General features: G+C 37.7%; 1 protein-coding gene across 1 annotated transcript in view; it reads left to right on the top strand.

Moving 5' to 3' along the window:
- ARSB (arylsulfatase B) overlaps positions 1 to 16,159 on the top strand; it is a 63,669-nt gene that overhangs the window by 31,829 nt on the left and 15,681 nt on the right. Inside the window, exon 6 of the mRNA XM_058823411.1 lies at positions 7,459 to 7,529. Coding sequence (XP_058679394.1) covers positions 7,459 to 7,529 — 71 coding nt within the window. The remainder of the gene's footprint in view (positions 1 to 7,458; positions 7,530 to 16,159) is intronic.

Raw genomic sequence — 16,159 nt, 5'->3', positions numbered from 1 at the left:
CTTCCCGCCGGAAACCCAAAGAGAAACTGCCAGGGGAGAGCCCTGTTTTTACCCTGTGTTCTCAGAGGTGGATCCAATGCCCAGTGGTTGGGCCAGATGGCAACATTCAAATCTTAGCACTCATTGGCCCCATCCACAGCATCCCAGAAATCCTGTTTCCGGGTCAAACCATGACAGTCTGCAGTATGCATCTGGAATTGGACATGTGGGAAATCTGTGCAGACATTAAACTCACTGAACATGGATCCCACTTTGATGGTTTGTTAGCTCAGTACAGGAATTGTCAGGCTGGCTCACTGTGTAACCATTTGCATAGACCTGTGTCATGCTGTCCAGCGTCTTGAAAAACCTTTGAGATCGAGTACAAAGTACACCGGACCTGGTTCCTGAAGGTTGTGATGGTGTGACTGATTCAAGCAAGCTGAAATACTCAAAAGCACAGTGCAGACGTGCTTAGATGACTGGAAAAAGAGGCAACATAGCTCCAGCTGGGTTATTTCAATGTTCTTTTATTCCCCTAAGAAGGATTACAAAGTCCTTAAAAGCTAAGTTTCTGCAGAATTTGAAAGTTCTGTGACCAGCCCTTAGTTTTGCAAAAATTGTGTTGGTTTAAATTACTTTGTTTCTTCATTTTCTGTGCTGCATATAATGTATGCATTGATAGAGCTAAATCCTGTTCTCTTCTTTTTAGAGGATATATTTTTTTAGTAGTTCTTTGAATATAGTTTCAATTTACATAAAAATAATTAGGATGGAAAGTTCAATACTGCTAAAGCAGAATAAAAGGACTAACAATTCCATTTCCTTCACGCAATTCAGTTGAAGATTAGTGTTCTGTTTCTTTTAGTAGCCTTTGCTCTGCTTTTATAGCAGGTAGATCATACTATATTATGTGTGTTATCACCTTTTTCCCCTTCTTTTTTTGTGTGTCTTAGTATCCTAGACTGGGAATTGCAAGAGTTAAAAGCAGTTCCTAAACAAGCATGAGCAGGTGTGCTGTCTGAGTTAGGGACTGAGATGAGAAATTGAGAGTTAGAGTAGGCAGATTTGAACCCATGTACCCATCCATGGATCAATCTATATGGATCTTGGAGTGAAAATGAAAAGCAAAACCAAACCATACGCCCTACACCTTCCCAGAACTAAACCCTATGTCTTGAGTTCAGAATTGGTTTGTCTATACCTGTAACATTACCTGTTTGAAGCTGGTAATCTTGATTTAATTCTTAGTGTTGCCTGTGTTTCTAAAGAGCTAAGGGGTGGTTTTCTGCAGTAGCTGGAGTTTACAGGAAGCTCATGGCCTTGTGCCCAGGTGTACTGTGTGGCTCTCTCCCAAGTGGAAGAAGATAACGATATGTATAATTGAGGCCAAGGATCATTAACTGCCAGGAAGGAATGGAGACTCCCATCCAGCCAGAAAAAGTAAAGTCTTTTACTTTGTTAGTGTTCCTGTGGGGAAACTTTGCATCAGCAAGATCCAGAGTACACCTACACCATAGACTTTTCTTCCAGCTACCATTAGAATTCCTGCCTACTTCAAGTTCAGTTTCAACCATGTATTTTTGCAATGGATTCATCTTCTCAGATCAGCTTACATCAGCAGGAGAGTTGTTGGGGAAGGATAAGTACAACTGTGCCAGCACGCTGCTGACATTTGCATTTCTGTCTTTGTAAAGGGAATGAATGCAATCTGTATTGGCACTGCCAGGGAACAGGTGACTACCAGTGTTTTTGGGTGGGTCAAAGAGATGGTCTCTGTCTAGACAGGTAACAAGTCAGGTTTTCTAACTGTTAGGCTATTCCTTGGCTGACCTTGCAGCCAAAATGTCAAATTTCACATGATTTTCCCATGTAATTGGGATAAATGAGTATATTAAATTTCATGACCATAATTCAAAAGGTCACTTGAATATTGGATAGCAAACAATGAAGGCATAGTGCCCTTTTGGTGATATCTGATGAAAAGCACAAATATGTTGTTTTTCTGGGACCAAATGACTCACAGTGAATGAAATCATAACTTGCTAAGATTCTAACTCATTTGAAAAAGGAAAATGAATCACTGTTTTACGTCTCTTTTTTTTTTTCAGTACAGTCTAATATAAATAAATGCATAAGCTTCTTGTGATTTTTTTCTGGGGGGAGGACACTTTAATCCTGAGCCTACTGGTTCATATGTGTGTAATCAAAAGGAAAAAGATCATAAAATTGGAACCTTGATTTAGGTATTCAAAAGAATATATGGGATGGTGCAGATATTATCAGGAGTCTTAATCTATTTCAGTGATCTCTGTATTTTAAAAATGAGTTCTTAATATGATGTTCATGTAATACTAAAAGTGTAATCATATCATGCAAAAATTTATAATAAATCTTATACTACTGAAAATAGCTATGTATAAATATAATATACTATAGAAATAGGAATATATATTCAATAAACAGAAATTCAACATAAATGCTTTCTGAAATTCTAGACCAAGATGAACTTTCTGTCATGACTTTAAATGACTGGTAGTCCAAATTGGGAATCACATTAACATGACAACAACTAATATTAAGTACTTGTAGTGCAAAGTCTGCCCAGCGAAACACAGAGGCAGAGGATTTCAAGCCATCCACCTGGCATCCCCACACCATGATGTTTGTGAACCCATGGGCCCAGCATCTTTGCTGTGGTGCAAAGGTCCAGGGATGCCAGGTGTGAAGTCCTTCAAGCTTCTTCTGTGCTCTTCGTAGGTTTGGTAACTGCACAGGGGTTCCAGTCATGCCTGTTTGTGTCCTTTTGATACTGCATCTGTGTCCTGCACTACCTCTGTGAGTCCCTGAGGGCCATCACTGCTTAGCTTCCAGGTGCCCCTGTCCAGTGGAACTGGCCTCGATGTGCTGGGGCTGTGCTGACGTGCTGGTCTAGGTTGTCATTAACATGGGTTGTTACAAGAGCCCTTTCCCTGCTCTCATGTCTATGATGTTGTCTTCACATGCAGATTTTACCACTCTTTCTCCATCCATACCTATCTTGGACTATTTTTCTCTGCAAAATTTTGTTGCAGCATGTAATTAAACCAGTACTATGTAATTTTTATTTTCTCCAAGTACATTTGAAATGAAGTGTAACTTCCTTTTTGATGTCTTTCACTTTTTTTTGCAAATAACTTAGCATGATGTCATTGTGTCAACCCATTTTTAGATAGCTGTCAGATCTTTCCAGTCTCAGGTATCAATATTTTATAAAGGTTCATAAATAAATAATAAATAATAGTATATTTCCCTACTATCTTGCCTTAGGTTATCATGGGTAAGACAACAATATAGCTCTAAAACCCTGTATGTATTACAAGTAATTTCTGAAAATATGGTGATAATATCGCTGATAGATTTTACAAAAATGCAGTTGAGAATAGCAAGAACGGTATTAAAATGCAACCAGTCAAGGAGTCTAAATTGTACTGCATATTTCCAAGCAAGTATCACAAAAGGCAGTTGCATTTTTAAGAAACATCTGTTCTCCAGATGCTTACTACTCTATTGAAATAAAGACACTTGGCAAAGTAGTTTTTCTTTGGTTGATACATTTTTTTGATACATCTTTATTTTCAGCACTGAATATCTAGTGTGTCCATGCTCAGAGAAAGTATTTATTTTGCGTTAACAGAAAAATGTAATTGTAGACCACATGACACAGTATGATAGCCACTGAGAGATTCAGGATTAAATACAGTACAAGTAACTATTATTTTCTCAAAGCTTATTATTAAGCAGAGAGTTTAAAATCTTACTTATATATTTTGTAAGGCAAGTTTTATAATGTTGAAATATCTTCTATAATGTTGAAATATCATAACTGATTGGGTGGAGTAAATGAAGTAAGATCAGCTTGAATTCTTCTCTACTGAATGAGAGCATTTATTTTAGAAATCAAACACAAACACCTGTTTTTAAAAAAATTATTGTTGTGATATAAATTAATACAGAAGAAAGAGCAGTGTAAAGCTGAGAGTATGTTCATTTCCCATATACTGAAATATAATCATTTTAGGAAAACATTAAAAATAAGGCCTAGAGAAAATGGCAAGGTTATAAAGACTCAGATTTTGCTTAGTGACACTGAAAATGTTTTTGTGCAAGACAAACACACTTACCCTGAAAAACCTTGGATTCCTTGCCAAGGACACCTTCTGGCTGATTAAAAACAAAAGTAAAAGATTGCTTGTAGATCTTTATTTGTGATCTCTAAGGAATAATAAGGCTTTTGGTATGTTTTAAGAACTTTGCAAATCAGAAGAAGGAACTAGCTGATTGTCATACCATTGCTGAAGTTAGGCCACATGCTTTCATTAAGCTGTTCTTACATAGAGGACTGTTTTGAAAACCAGCAGCTTTTAGCTATTTAATTAAATAATAAGGACATATCTTAATTATTCTACCATCTGACAGGGTAGAATAATAACCAGACAATATAAAAAGTTCCTTATGTTTAGGGGGAGGGATGACGTATTAGGATATTGAAGTCTAAAAATAAATATTCTAAAATTAAAGCGTTGTTAGATATGGTTACCCAGGCAGTTACTAAAATACAAAGGCAGGTTTCCCTAGAGAATATTATTACTTTTTTATTGTAGCTCTCCTGGCTAGACTATATTCCTGATGCAAAATACTCTTGCAGAACATCTGCCAAGGTGAATCTGTAGTTGCATTTGTCTCTCTGGGGGGTTTTGCAAATGGAAAGGAGGGCAGAGTTAAAGCACTTCCAGGGAAATGGACTCTTTTACAGGCATAAATTTCCTATCTGCTGTCTCCAGAATGTTTTTTTCTGTTTTCCTGATGTTTTTTGCTGTGAGGCAGGTGGTGTTTTCAACATGCAATGCCAAATTCTTTGGGTATTGTTTTGTGATATATGCTGGTTATGAATATCCATGCTCTGTACAACAAGAATTACTGGGGTAGCACTCAAACTGAAAAGCAGTGCTGTACCATTGTAGTAGCTCCATGGAGCTTAATGCAGTGACACCATAAGCTTCAGGGAGTAAATCTGATTATTACATATAAATCACATCCAAGGTACTAAGAACAGTATTCTATCCCAGAACAAAAATGGATTCAATAATAATGGCAACTGCTGCATTAAAAACTTACATTAATACAAGTATAATCTTTATTTTTTTTGCATTCTATCAGCTGTAATGTAAATAGCCATGTTTAGTATGTAATATCCACTGTCCATGTTAAAATTTATAAAGGAAGTTATCTTCAGTCTGCTTGAACACTATGAATATATTTGGCATAATCATAGATTCATATGGAATCATAGAATAGGCTGGTTGAAAGGTCATTTAGGCCAACCCTCATGCTTTAGACAGGGACATCCTCAACTAGGTCAGGTTGCCCTAAGTCCTGTTCACCTGACCTTGAATGTTTCCAGGGATGGATCATCTACTACTTCTCTGGACAACCTGTACTATTGTTTCACCACCCTCATCATAAAAAATTTCTTTCTTATATCCAATCTAAATCAACTGTCCATCAGTGCAAAACCATCACTGTTTGTCCTGTTACAACAGGCCCTACTAAAAAGTCTGTCCCTGTCTTTCCTGTAGGCCCCCATTAAGCACTGAAATGCTGCTGTGAGGGCTGCCCAGAGCCCTTCTCTTCTCCAGGCTTTACAAGCCCAACTTTCAGCCTGTCCAGAAAGGAAGGTGCTCCAGCCCCCTGATCATCTCCGGACTCCCTCCAGCAGGTCCCTGTCCTTGCTGTGCTGGGAGCCCAGAGCTGACGCAGCCCTGCAGGTGGGGTCTCAGCAGAGCAGAGCAGAGGGGCAGAATCCCCTCCCTGCCCTGCTGGTCACTCAGCACTGTGTGAATACTGAGCAGCACCGTAGGAATACTGAATATATAGAGATGAGAAGTAAATAGGAGTAAGTTACTTAATTGTGCTGTATTTGACTCTGGTAGGAGATACTGGGTTACTTAGCATAACTCTGGTGGTTTCTTTCTTTTAAAATATTCTGGAAAATGTAGATACAGCTCAGAAACTGAAAGAAAACCTTCCCAGTTTTTGCAGTTATTGCAGAGTCAATCACAGGCTATAAATTTGAAACCTAGTTTAACTTTTGCTAACTGGTTCTTGTTACTGTTACCTATGAACAGATGGTGAAAGGCACACTTGAACGCATCTGTCAATGGACCACATAGAGTTTATTAAATCTAAGATAAAATTTGTTTAAATAAGGCCAAGCATTCTTAAATTAGGAGTGTGACTACTATATACACTTGGCGGGGGGCGGGGCACAGTTAGCCTTTCACCCACACTTTGGGAAAACCCATTTTTGTGGCAGTTTCTATACATTGAATTACTAAAATTGTAGCTTAATGAATGTAATTCCTCTGTATTAATTACAATACTATATTACATGAATACATTTAATCTTTTAGTTCTTCTTGATAGTTTGGTATTCCCTCAAAATGTATCATCCAGAAATGTTTTTAGAAATGTAACAGAAAAATATTATTTTGTTTGCTACTGCAAAATTTAACTTACAGGTAAATACTGTTTAATAATATACAAAATAACTATAAAATAGTTAAATAGTTAAAATAACTATAATTTTTCTTATGTCTCCAATGAGTTTTATATTACCTGAGTTATTATTCTTAATGTCAGGAAGCTTAGGGGCCCTGTTTGAATTTTTTGTGTCTTAAGTTAAGCTCCTTAATGAAAGAAAAAGCAATTTTAATTATTTGGAAATTTTTGAAAGGATGTGTTTAGGTTCACGGTCAAATAATAAGTTATTGTCGTGTCCTTGTGTAGACATGTTTCTTTCTAATTATGTCTTCCTACTCATGTTGCCCTTTATAAGGAGTAAATTTCATTTACTCAGTTTTTTAGGTCTGGGATTTACTTAGGTGAGAAAATTTATGGATAAGTTCAGAGGCTTATTCCTCACCATCTCTATATACTGAATGGCTAGAAAATGAAGGATTATTTTCTTTTTTAACACAACAAGATTATATGTATCTAAATAATCCTAGTGATCTCAATTAGAAATCAAAGGCGGTTTTCTTGTGGGATAGCAATGCTTGTGGTGTATTTTGAGGCACCCAGCCATAACGCTTCCAGCACTTGTTCAGATAAGCAGAGAGCATAGCAAGTGCTATGCCAGCTTATGCTGTGAAATTTGACTCTTAAAATTGGTTTTTGTAAAACCCTGCTTTGGTAGGGCCAATTCTGTACTCAGTAAACTTATGAATAATCTAAATAAACACCACTGAAGTTAGGGAAAACTTGTAGAGGCAAAGGTTGTTGCTGCTCAGAAGGAGTATTCAGATTAAAGTTGATAGTAATAAATTCGAAGTTATGAGCTCACTCTCTATTAAGATGACAAAAGCATTAAAATAAAGGATGCAGAATCCTAATAAGCTACAGAAGGTGATTAACCTTTCCTTTTGAAATCTCTCTTAGTGAAGGAAGACCTTCTCCCAGAGTGGAACTGCTGCATAATATAGACCCCATGTTTGTGGACGATTTCCCATGTGAGTATGCTGAAGATTTATTAAACACACATTTTACCTTCTGAACACTTCTTGTCTTCCGTAAGTGAAGTATTTTCTTCCAGGTGAAACAAAATACAGTAGGATGCCTTTTGTTTCTAAGTAAATAGCCTTAAAATACAGAAACATCATCCCCTGGATGGTGTAAGTTCTTCAACGTGATCAGCATGGGCTTCCTGTTTCATAGAGCTCTGAAACACTGCTGAGTAATGAATAAAGTACTTTGGAACATGGAAATGTTGAGGAGCAGCTGTGTGTCTGAGGTGCACAGTGAGGCACACTGCCAACAACCCTTTCCAAACCCTCTCTCCAAAGTTCCAAATGAACTGCTTGCCCTAATACATCTTGATACAACTGTATATGACCTTGCAAATGGAAAGCTTGAGTTTGTGAGGAACTGAGAAGTTCCAAGCTGTGTGATTGCTTTTGTTCCATAATCATGTGGGTTGGACCCCTAATGCCACAATCACATGAATTGGAGCTGAACTTTGCTAATTCTGTAGCTCTTTTTAAGCACCATCTGTTTTATGATTCAACATTACTAGTTTGCTAAGGCCTACAAGCTTTTCAGGCAGACATTTTTTTTATACAGAATATTGGAAGAGGTCCCTTCCAGTGTTTTTATAGCATTTCTGTATTTCATTATATGAAGAAGTAAATCCAGGCAGAGAAAAAGTAGTGCAATGGAGACAGTGATCTGTTGCCTGCAAGACAAATACATGTTGTGCTGCAATAACTGGATGGAAATGGGTAAGATGGCCATGTGCCATGCACATCTGGTTCTGTGACTCTTTTCTGAGAAGGAGCAACATTGTCCCTATCTAATGCTGACTGGGCAGCACTGCCTGCAGATAGTTCCTACATACTGATTGAATTAAGGTGTAGCTGCTCCAATTTCCCTTCAGAAAATGCTCAGTGAGTCACAGAATTCCTGTACAATGTTATGCCCTGGTGATGTATTCTCAGGCCTACTTCAGAGACTGTATTTTCCTTGTGGGAATAGCCTGTGATTGAGTTGCTTGAATAGACAAATTCCTGGATTAAGCAGATGGGGGACAAGCAAAGGAACTTTCAGGAACCTGGACTCTTAGCAAATGTGGCCCTAAACTGCTTCCATGATGCAGTGCTCTGATGATCATTCACTGTTTGCTACATGTATTGCGTCCTTAGTTGTGTGCATTGTGTGAAATGTGGGTGAGTGGGGCTGGGGGTCAGGAGCTGTAGTTGGTGTGACTCTTTTCCTGCATAAGATGCAGTTTTGAAGAATCAGGAACAGAGGAGGTTATATGCATGCCTGTAAATTTACAATGTTTTTATGTGCCTTTCAAAACTGCAGTAATTAAAAACAAAAACTGAGCTCTTTGCCAACATGTTCTTATGCACCATATAGAGTTTCCCTGTCTTTTCTCAGCACAGGCCTATTCTTTCAGCAAATTACTTTGTGCCTCCTAGTGAAATTATGCTTTGTCATATAAGGATTAAAATTTCTATTTAATAGGCCTGAGTTCTATTTAAGACTGAGTTATTAGGAGTAATTGGATATGTATGTAAGTCAGCTGATTTTTACTTGCTGTCTGTTTTTCATTTATTGAAACTGAATAATAAGTTTAGAATAAATATCTAGAAAAATTAAACTAGTGTCTCTATTATGAATAGATTAGTGAGACACAAAACTTGGAATATACAAGGATTTCAGATTTTCAGCAGTCATGGTTCTCTTCATGTTTTGTTGGTTTCCTTTTTTTTTTTTAAGTATCTTAAACGGTCCATGCACTCTTTATGTCACCAAGATGATTAACTGTGTCACTCTGCAGTCTTGCTCTTTCCTTGACTGTTTTGTTTCCATGTCATAACTTTTTTGACAGTGGAGTACTCTTTTGCCTATGGTGCTAAAATGCATGTTTGCAGGTTTTGCTGGGTTCTTTCTAAACTCTGGTTTATGCATATTTTTCTCTTGTCCTAGTCTGCTTTGAAAAGTCACATCACCTAAATCATCTGATGTCAGATGAAATATTGCTATTATTCTAATACTTTCTTTTTCAATTAAATATCAAGATTCTGTTAAATGTAACCAAAAAAGGAGTTTTCAGGTTGTTGTGGTTAATCAGGCAAGAAGACAGTACTGTTGTAATTGGGCAAATGTGGAGCATTAACTTACTATTTTACCTGCACTCAGGGCAAGTTCAGTGTTCCTGAACTCTTGAGTGGTTTTGTCTATAATGTATACATTCTTTCACCATAATATATTTTCATTTAATGGATGCATTTATCTTCATCTCTATCAGAAAAATATTATTTTATATATATATAAATATAGTTAGTAGCATGAAAAATGGGATGCCTTATGTAATTAATAGGGTTTTTTAACTGAAACAGGAAAACTGAGCTTTGTTCTGTTCAGATTTTTTTACACCAAAATAAGCACTTCTTCAAGGAAGAATTTGTGCAAAAGACATTAATTAGTTTAGTGACCAGTCAACTGTTACAGCCAAATTTTCAACAGCATGTTAAATTAAAGTAGTAAGACGCGATGTCTTGATTGCAGAGCTAGCAATGTCTCTGCTGCTGTGGTCTGTTAGCACTGACCTTGGGCTGTGTGTTTATTTACCACTTGTGGGGAAACAGTGTATATTCAATTTCTCAGACTGAGCGCTGGTTTCTGATCTCTGAGCATCAGCTGGGCTTACTCCAGCAGATCTGATGAATCTGCCGATCAGCATCTGCTTAGCTTTTTTCAGGACTTGATGTCCAGTGGCAAACACTGTAGCCCTGCAGTAGTCTTTTATCAAGTACTGCATGTCTCCTATTGTTAATAGTAAAGAGCACAAGAGGAAAAACCCTGTAAAATAGTTTGTCTGCAGTTCCATTTTACAAAAAAATGCTTAGGTCTTATTTCACTGACTCCTTCAAGTAGATCATCTTTTTCAGAAGGCAGACTTCTTTCATTGAAATATAAACTTTTCCTGTGGTCTGACACACATGGACAGTGTTTTAAACTTCATTTTCTTCATCTTTAGTGCTAAAAAAGGCAATTCTCTCCCTGGCCACAGACCTTGCCTCCCTCTGACTTGTGGCAGCCCAGTGGAGTGGTTGGAGTTAAAAGCAAGTTTTTCTCTTTACAAACTGATCTGGTTTGTGGTGCAGACCTGCAACTATGTACTCACGTAAGAGCATACAGTGGAATAAAAAACTAGGATGTGATCTCCAAAACTAGGATGAAAAGAGGGGTGGGTTGTGGCCTTTGGTGGTTGCAAAGCCTCTCTGGTGGTGAGCTATTGCCAAGATGGCCAGCCTGTCCTCTCCCTTTCCTCTATCCTTCCTCCTTCACTTGTGTTAGATGTAGAAATCACATGGTAACAAGATGATTTTTCTGCTAGATCAGCTTTCAGATTGTTTTGGGTAGCCAGTCAAAAGAGGAGGAAAGGTTTCTACCACATCAGTGAGCTGAATCAACCTGCCCTGTAGCTGTGTGACGAGCAGCAGAGGATCAGTGTGTGGTTGGTAGCAAATAGAGGGTCTGGCCACAGGACTCACTAGCTGAGATCAGTTCTGACCACGTTAGGAACCTCAGCCAGAGGCAGTAGTTTCATGGAGTTCAAGCTAGTAGGCTGCTGCTGCTACCACAGAGGATATCCTGCCTCCCACAGTGCCTCACCACTGCTCCCCTTTCTCGTGGGTCACCAAAACTACTCACAGAGCTGGGCTATGAACCAGGTCAGTATACTGGTTCAGATTTTAATAATCCGTTTTTTCCTCCCTCTGGATGTGTGCTGGATAGCCAAATGCTCATTTTGGCACAAAGACTGGGACTAGGAGTTTTGAGGGACAAGTGAGACCGATTCCTTTGGCTCTGAAATTAAACCCTGAGGTTTCTGTTTCATGATACATGATTAAGTGATCCAACAGGTTTCTGCTGGGGATGAGCTTTACCTTCTCCCCTCCCCTTTCCCAGACACACACTCTTGGTGCTTATTTTGCATTCATTTTGGCACTTGGATACCTCTGTGAACTGATCCAACTTGCTAGCCTGGTTTTCCTCTGTCATGTGGGTTGAATCTGCAGTTTGGAGGGGCTGATGGATGCCAGCTGCAACCCAAGGTGGGGCAAGGAGGGTGTGTGGTTGGAAGAGGGGAGGCAGAGGGGGAGGCAACCCTCCTAGTCTGGCTGCTTCTGGAACAAGAACCCCATGGGGAAGGAGTGGGAAACCACATCTTCTGGCTGAGCCTTGCTAAACCAGCCAGTCTGGTGAGCTCTGCAGATGGAGCTGGACCCACACACCTCAGAGATGGTTGCTTCTCTCCCTCCCTACTAAAAGCCATTGCGTTCATCTTTCTGATTGTTTCTTCATCACACTGTTGATTGTTTTCAGAAGTGATGAACATACATCTCAATTGCCTGATCTCAGTGGAGACTTGTAGTTTACTAGAGAGTTCACCATTATGTAAATTTGCTATGAAAAATTTACTGTCTTTCAGATTTGGGTCTGGAACATCCATATTTTCTGTTAGGTTTAAGGATTCAGTAGTAAAATAAGAAAATTAAAAACAGAAAGCTGAAATTATGTTCAAAGTATAATTTTCTCTGTAATGTATAGGTTAAGAAAGCACAAATACAATGCATAAAGTAACCTAAAAATTGCATAAGTAAAAAATCAGATTTACATACATTTGAAGAGAAAAGAATCAAAATTGTTTTGTCCCATTTTTGTGAATTTTTCCTTAAAAATGAAAACATAGCCAAGTTTTTGATGGTTTGGCAGCTGTGCAGATGACATCAGCTCCTCCATTGGGAAAGATCTCATCTTTTAAACAGCCTTATGGCATTTCATCAAGTTTTGGTGATTCAGCTAAATTAAAACCCAACTGGTTTTAAGTCTCAATTCCCCTAACTGCTAAACCAAACCTATTTTTGACCACAGTCATTGCTAGATGGCCTGTCTTGAAGCAGCATTGAAACTTTATATCCCACAGAAGGCAATTTTATTTTGAGAATCAAAACTAAATGACATGCTGAAAGGAAATGTACCCTTTAATTCAGAGTTGTTAATCAGAATCTGTCAGTACACACTGTATTAGCTTTAATCTGACTTGCTAAATTTATTAATAAATTTGGTGACTTTCACAAAATCTTGTGGACTACATGTGTAACATCACTTTCTCTTCAAAAATAACTTGAATTTATTTAAATTAGAAAGATGTATTCAAAATAAATATCTTTTGGGTGGCATTGGATTAGGCTGAAAAAACTTTTACTTTCATTTAAAACTCCAGACTTAACCGTAAACAAAAACTCAAAGGCATAATTGCAGTGTGGATTACTAATTGTAGTCAATTTATTTAGAAGATATGTCTATTCAGAGGGAGACATCCAAAACAGAGAACTTGTAAACACATTTTGTGATTTTCCTCCAAGCCTTTATTTGCCTAGAGCAAAATTAATCAGTTTTTACATTGCTCTCCTTGACATTTGAAAGAAGGCATTACCTCATATATTGCGCTAATAATTGCCAAAATAAATGATTGCTTATAAAGGGCTAGATCTGCTCTATGCATAATGAACATATAATATATCACAATAGGGAAATCTTTTCTCTTCTGGGACTGATGTGTCATTTGTGGATATTAAAATTGCATTATAATGCCTGTAGCATTATGTATTATATCCATACATATATCATAATGATTCATCTTAATTAAGGAGTAGACACTCCAGGGTCCTCTATGTCCCATCTATTACTCATTTTGGCCAGGTAAAAGATGATTCCTGAGAGTTTGTAGGACAGAAATTACTTTTTCTCCAGTTTTATTACTGATGATCTAGCTTGTTTAGAATTATTTAACAAAAAGGGGAAAAAAAAGAAAAATAAAGTGGGAAAAAGGGATTGTCATAATGGAGCTAGTCAGTAGCAGCAGAAGATGCATGGATGAGTGTGCTGGGTGGGTGTTGAATGGGATACATGCATTCCTGTCTGTGACAGGCTTAAGACACAGAATCTACTCTCGAGTCAAAATCTTTGCTTGTCCCAATTACCATTTTTCTGCAAAATTGTACATGTGCATGCTAACCGCCTGGACTCTGTCATCTTCCCATTTCAAGAAAATTGTCGTAGGAAGGGGACCAGGACACCAGATGGTTCATCACAGGTCCAGTTTATTAAAGAAAGCATCAAACACTTAAACAGCAAATAATAAGCTTATGAATATTCTGTAAGCCAAGCAATCTATTGGTTAAACTATACCATTAACTCTTCCTCATTCCTTGGGGGTTACATCTCGCTTTTCTCATGTCTCTTTCACTATTTGTTGCCATACTCAGCTAGGCCCAAGGACACACTATCTAGCAGGCGCAGAACTTGGAATTAGCCACAGTCTTGTACTTTTCCAGTCTATAATCAGCTAAATTTCCCAACAGAAAATCATAAATTGCAATGACCCCCTGGAAGTTTGTAAGGCAGGAGTTGCCAACATAGGACCCTGGATCCTTCAGCCACTCCATGCAGTGTGTGTTATGCTAACCTGGCAATTTTGGGCAGAGCTCAGCTCCACTCCTTAATGGGATGATGCTGTTCCAGCTACCTCTGCTACCATTCACATCAGAGATAAGTGGTGTTTTTCTTTTAGCTGTCAGCTATGTGAGTTTCTGGGGTGTAGTTCTTGCTGTCAGGAAGTTTGGGCTGTGGTTCTGCATTGCTTTGGCTCTTAGCCCATCTGCATCTTAGCATGAACCATCCATCTCTGCAGTATTTAATATTAGAGGGTTGCATGTTTGGTGAGCCTAATAAATACTAATCTCCATGTTTCCTCTGGGATGTAGATAATCTTTTTTAGAATTTCGAAATGTTAGGTCACTTGATTAGGTGTGTAATGCAAGTATCATGACAGTATCAATCCAGAAATCCCTCTAAACTGCTTTTTTATGCTTCATTGTCTTCTATAATTATTTGCACATAATGCTAGCATTTTATGTTTTTATGCAAGTCTTGACGTAAATGGTAGCTTACCTTTTTCAAATTAAATATCTCTGAGCCTTAAACCTGAAATATTTTAACAGAGCACAGGTTGTTAGAGTAGCTGTTCAGTTCTCTTTACCTTCAGCACAGCATTCTTACAGTGATGCAGGGTGTTTCACATATAAGGCCATCACAACAGGACTTCTCTTCAATAAGTTGTAAGTTCTGTACAATCAGTAAAAATTTGTTTCCTAGAAAAAGTAAGACTTTGATTTTTGTTTCCCTTATTTTCCCATTGGAAGTGAAAGTTTAACATTTCCCTTTTCTGTCTCTTTTTGTAATGTTTAACATTCTAGACTATAATAGTAAGTTTGTTCTTATTTAGAATAACTTTCTTTTTTTATTCTGTGGTTGTCTAAGAATGTAGTAACTGTGTAAGTGATTCACCTAGCTGATGTGCCCTGGGATTTTTTGCTGCCCTTGATAATTCTGGATTTAACTCAATTGTTTGTATGGTGTGGTATTTTTGAAAAGAAATAATATGTTCTAAAAGAGAAGGTGAATGCTTGAAATGTCTACTCTTGTTGAAGTTAAATATAATATGTATTTTGAAAGGTGAGATACTGAATATGATATTCTAGTATAAATCTTTCCTTTGGAATCAAATGTTCCTATGATAAAAATTACATTAGAAGTAATAATACTAGATCTAGATCTTCATAGCATTTAACTAAGTGAATTAAGATAGGTGAGCTTCACTGTATAAGTTTGTGTGCAGCACAGCTCTGCTCCTTGTCAACAAGATGTCAGGAAGTTATAGTGTCTCACGGCTCATCCTCTTTTTAAGATCAGTATTCTGTTCTTTCTCCCAAGATTAAGGTCAAGGCTATTCCTCAAATGTTTTTATTTTATAAAAATAAGAGAAAGACTCAGAGTTTTGTAGAAAACCCATTATTGCCATAAAGCAGCGAAAGGTCACAAAATGTCTTTCCTCAGTGAGGTGCAATCTTTGTTAATTCATTGTCACAGTGTAGGTTGGAAGAGCTCTTGACATTTCCAGAGTTTCCTTTTTGAGGTGAAATAATTGCTCTACACATCATGGTTCAAAAAAAAACGAATCAGTACAAAGTACATACATGCAATGGTCTTGTAAGCTCACAGAGCCATCTGCATTTCAAAGTGGCTGTACCAAGATTGTTCTTCCTTCTGGCATTATTTCACAAACTTTCACATTAATTAAGGCATCAGAACTACAGATACTTGTGTAGCTTCAGAAATGCACCTTATAAATGGAATAAGCCAATATAAAGGTTCTATTTCTATACCTGAAATAGAAAAATCACTTTCTACTGTCTATGAGCTATCTTTCAGACAACACTGTAGAATAAGTATTTTATTCACTACAAATATGAAGGAAAAATTGTCGGCTTTAGAAGACTGAGCAGAAGAGCAAAAATGAATTTACTTTATCTGGGTGAAGACATAAAAGTGTAGATGGAAGAAGGTGCCTCAAGTGACTTCAAGCCTTTTCAAAATATATGGAAGACCTTCTTTCTGGTGAGGAGAATTTTCTGTCTGCTGTAGTATAGACAATCATCTAAACCAGCAATCCACTGACTGCAGCAGGCCTAGAAATAGCTGTGAAGGACTTGTTCCGCTCTCC

Source organism: Ammospiza caudacuta, chromosome Z (genome assembly GCF_027887145.1).
Source record: "Ammospiza caudacuta isolate bAmmCau1 chromosome Z, bAmmCau1.pri, whole genome shotgun sequence".
In the NCBI taxonomy this organism is placed as follows: Eukaryota; Metazoa; Chordata; class Aves; order Passeriformes; family Passerellidae; genus Ammospiza; species Ammospiza caudacuta.
Note: the sequence above shows the minus strand (reverse complement) of the source record. Positions and strands in the feature narration are given on the sequence as shown.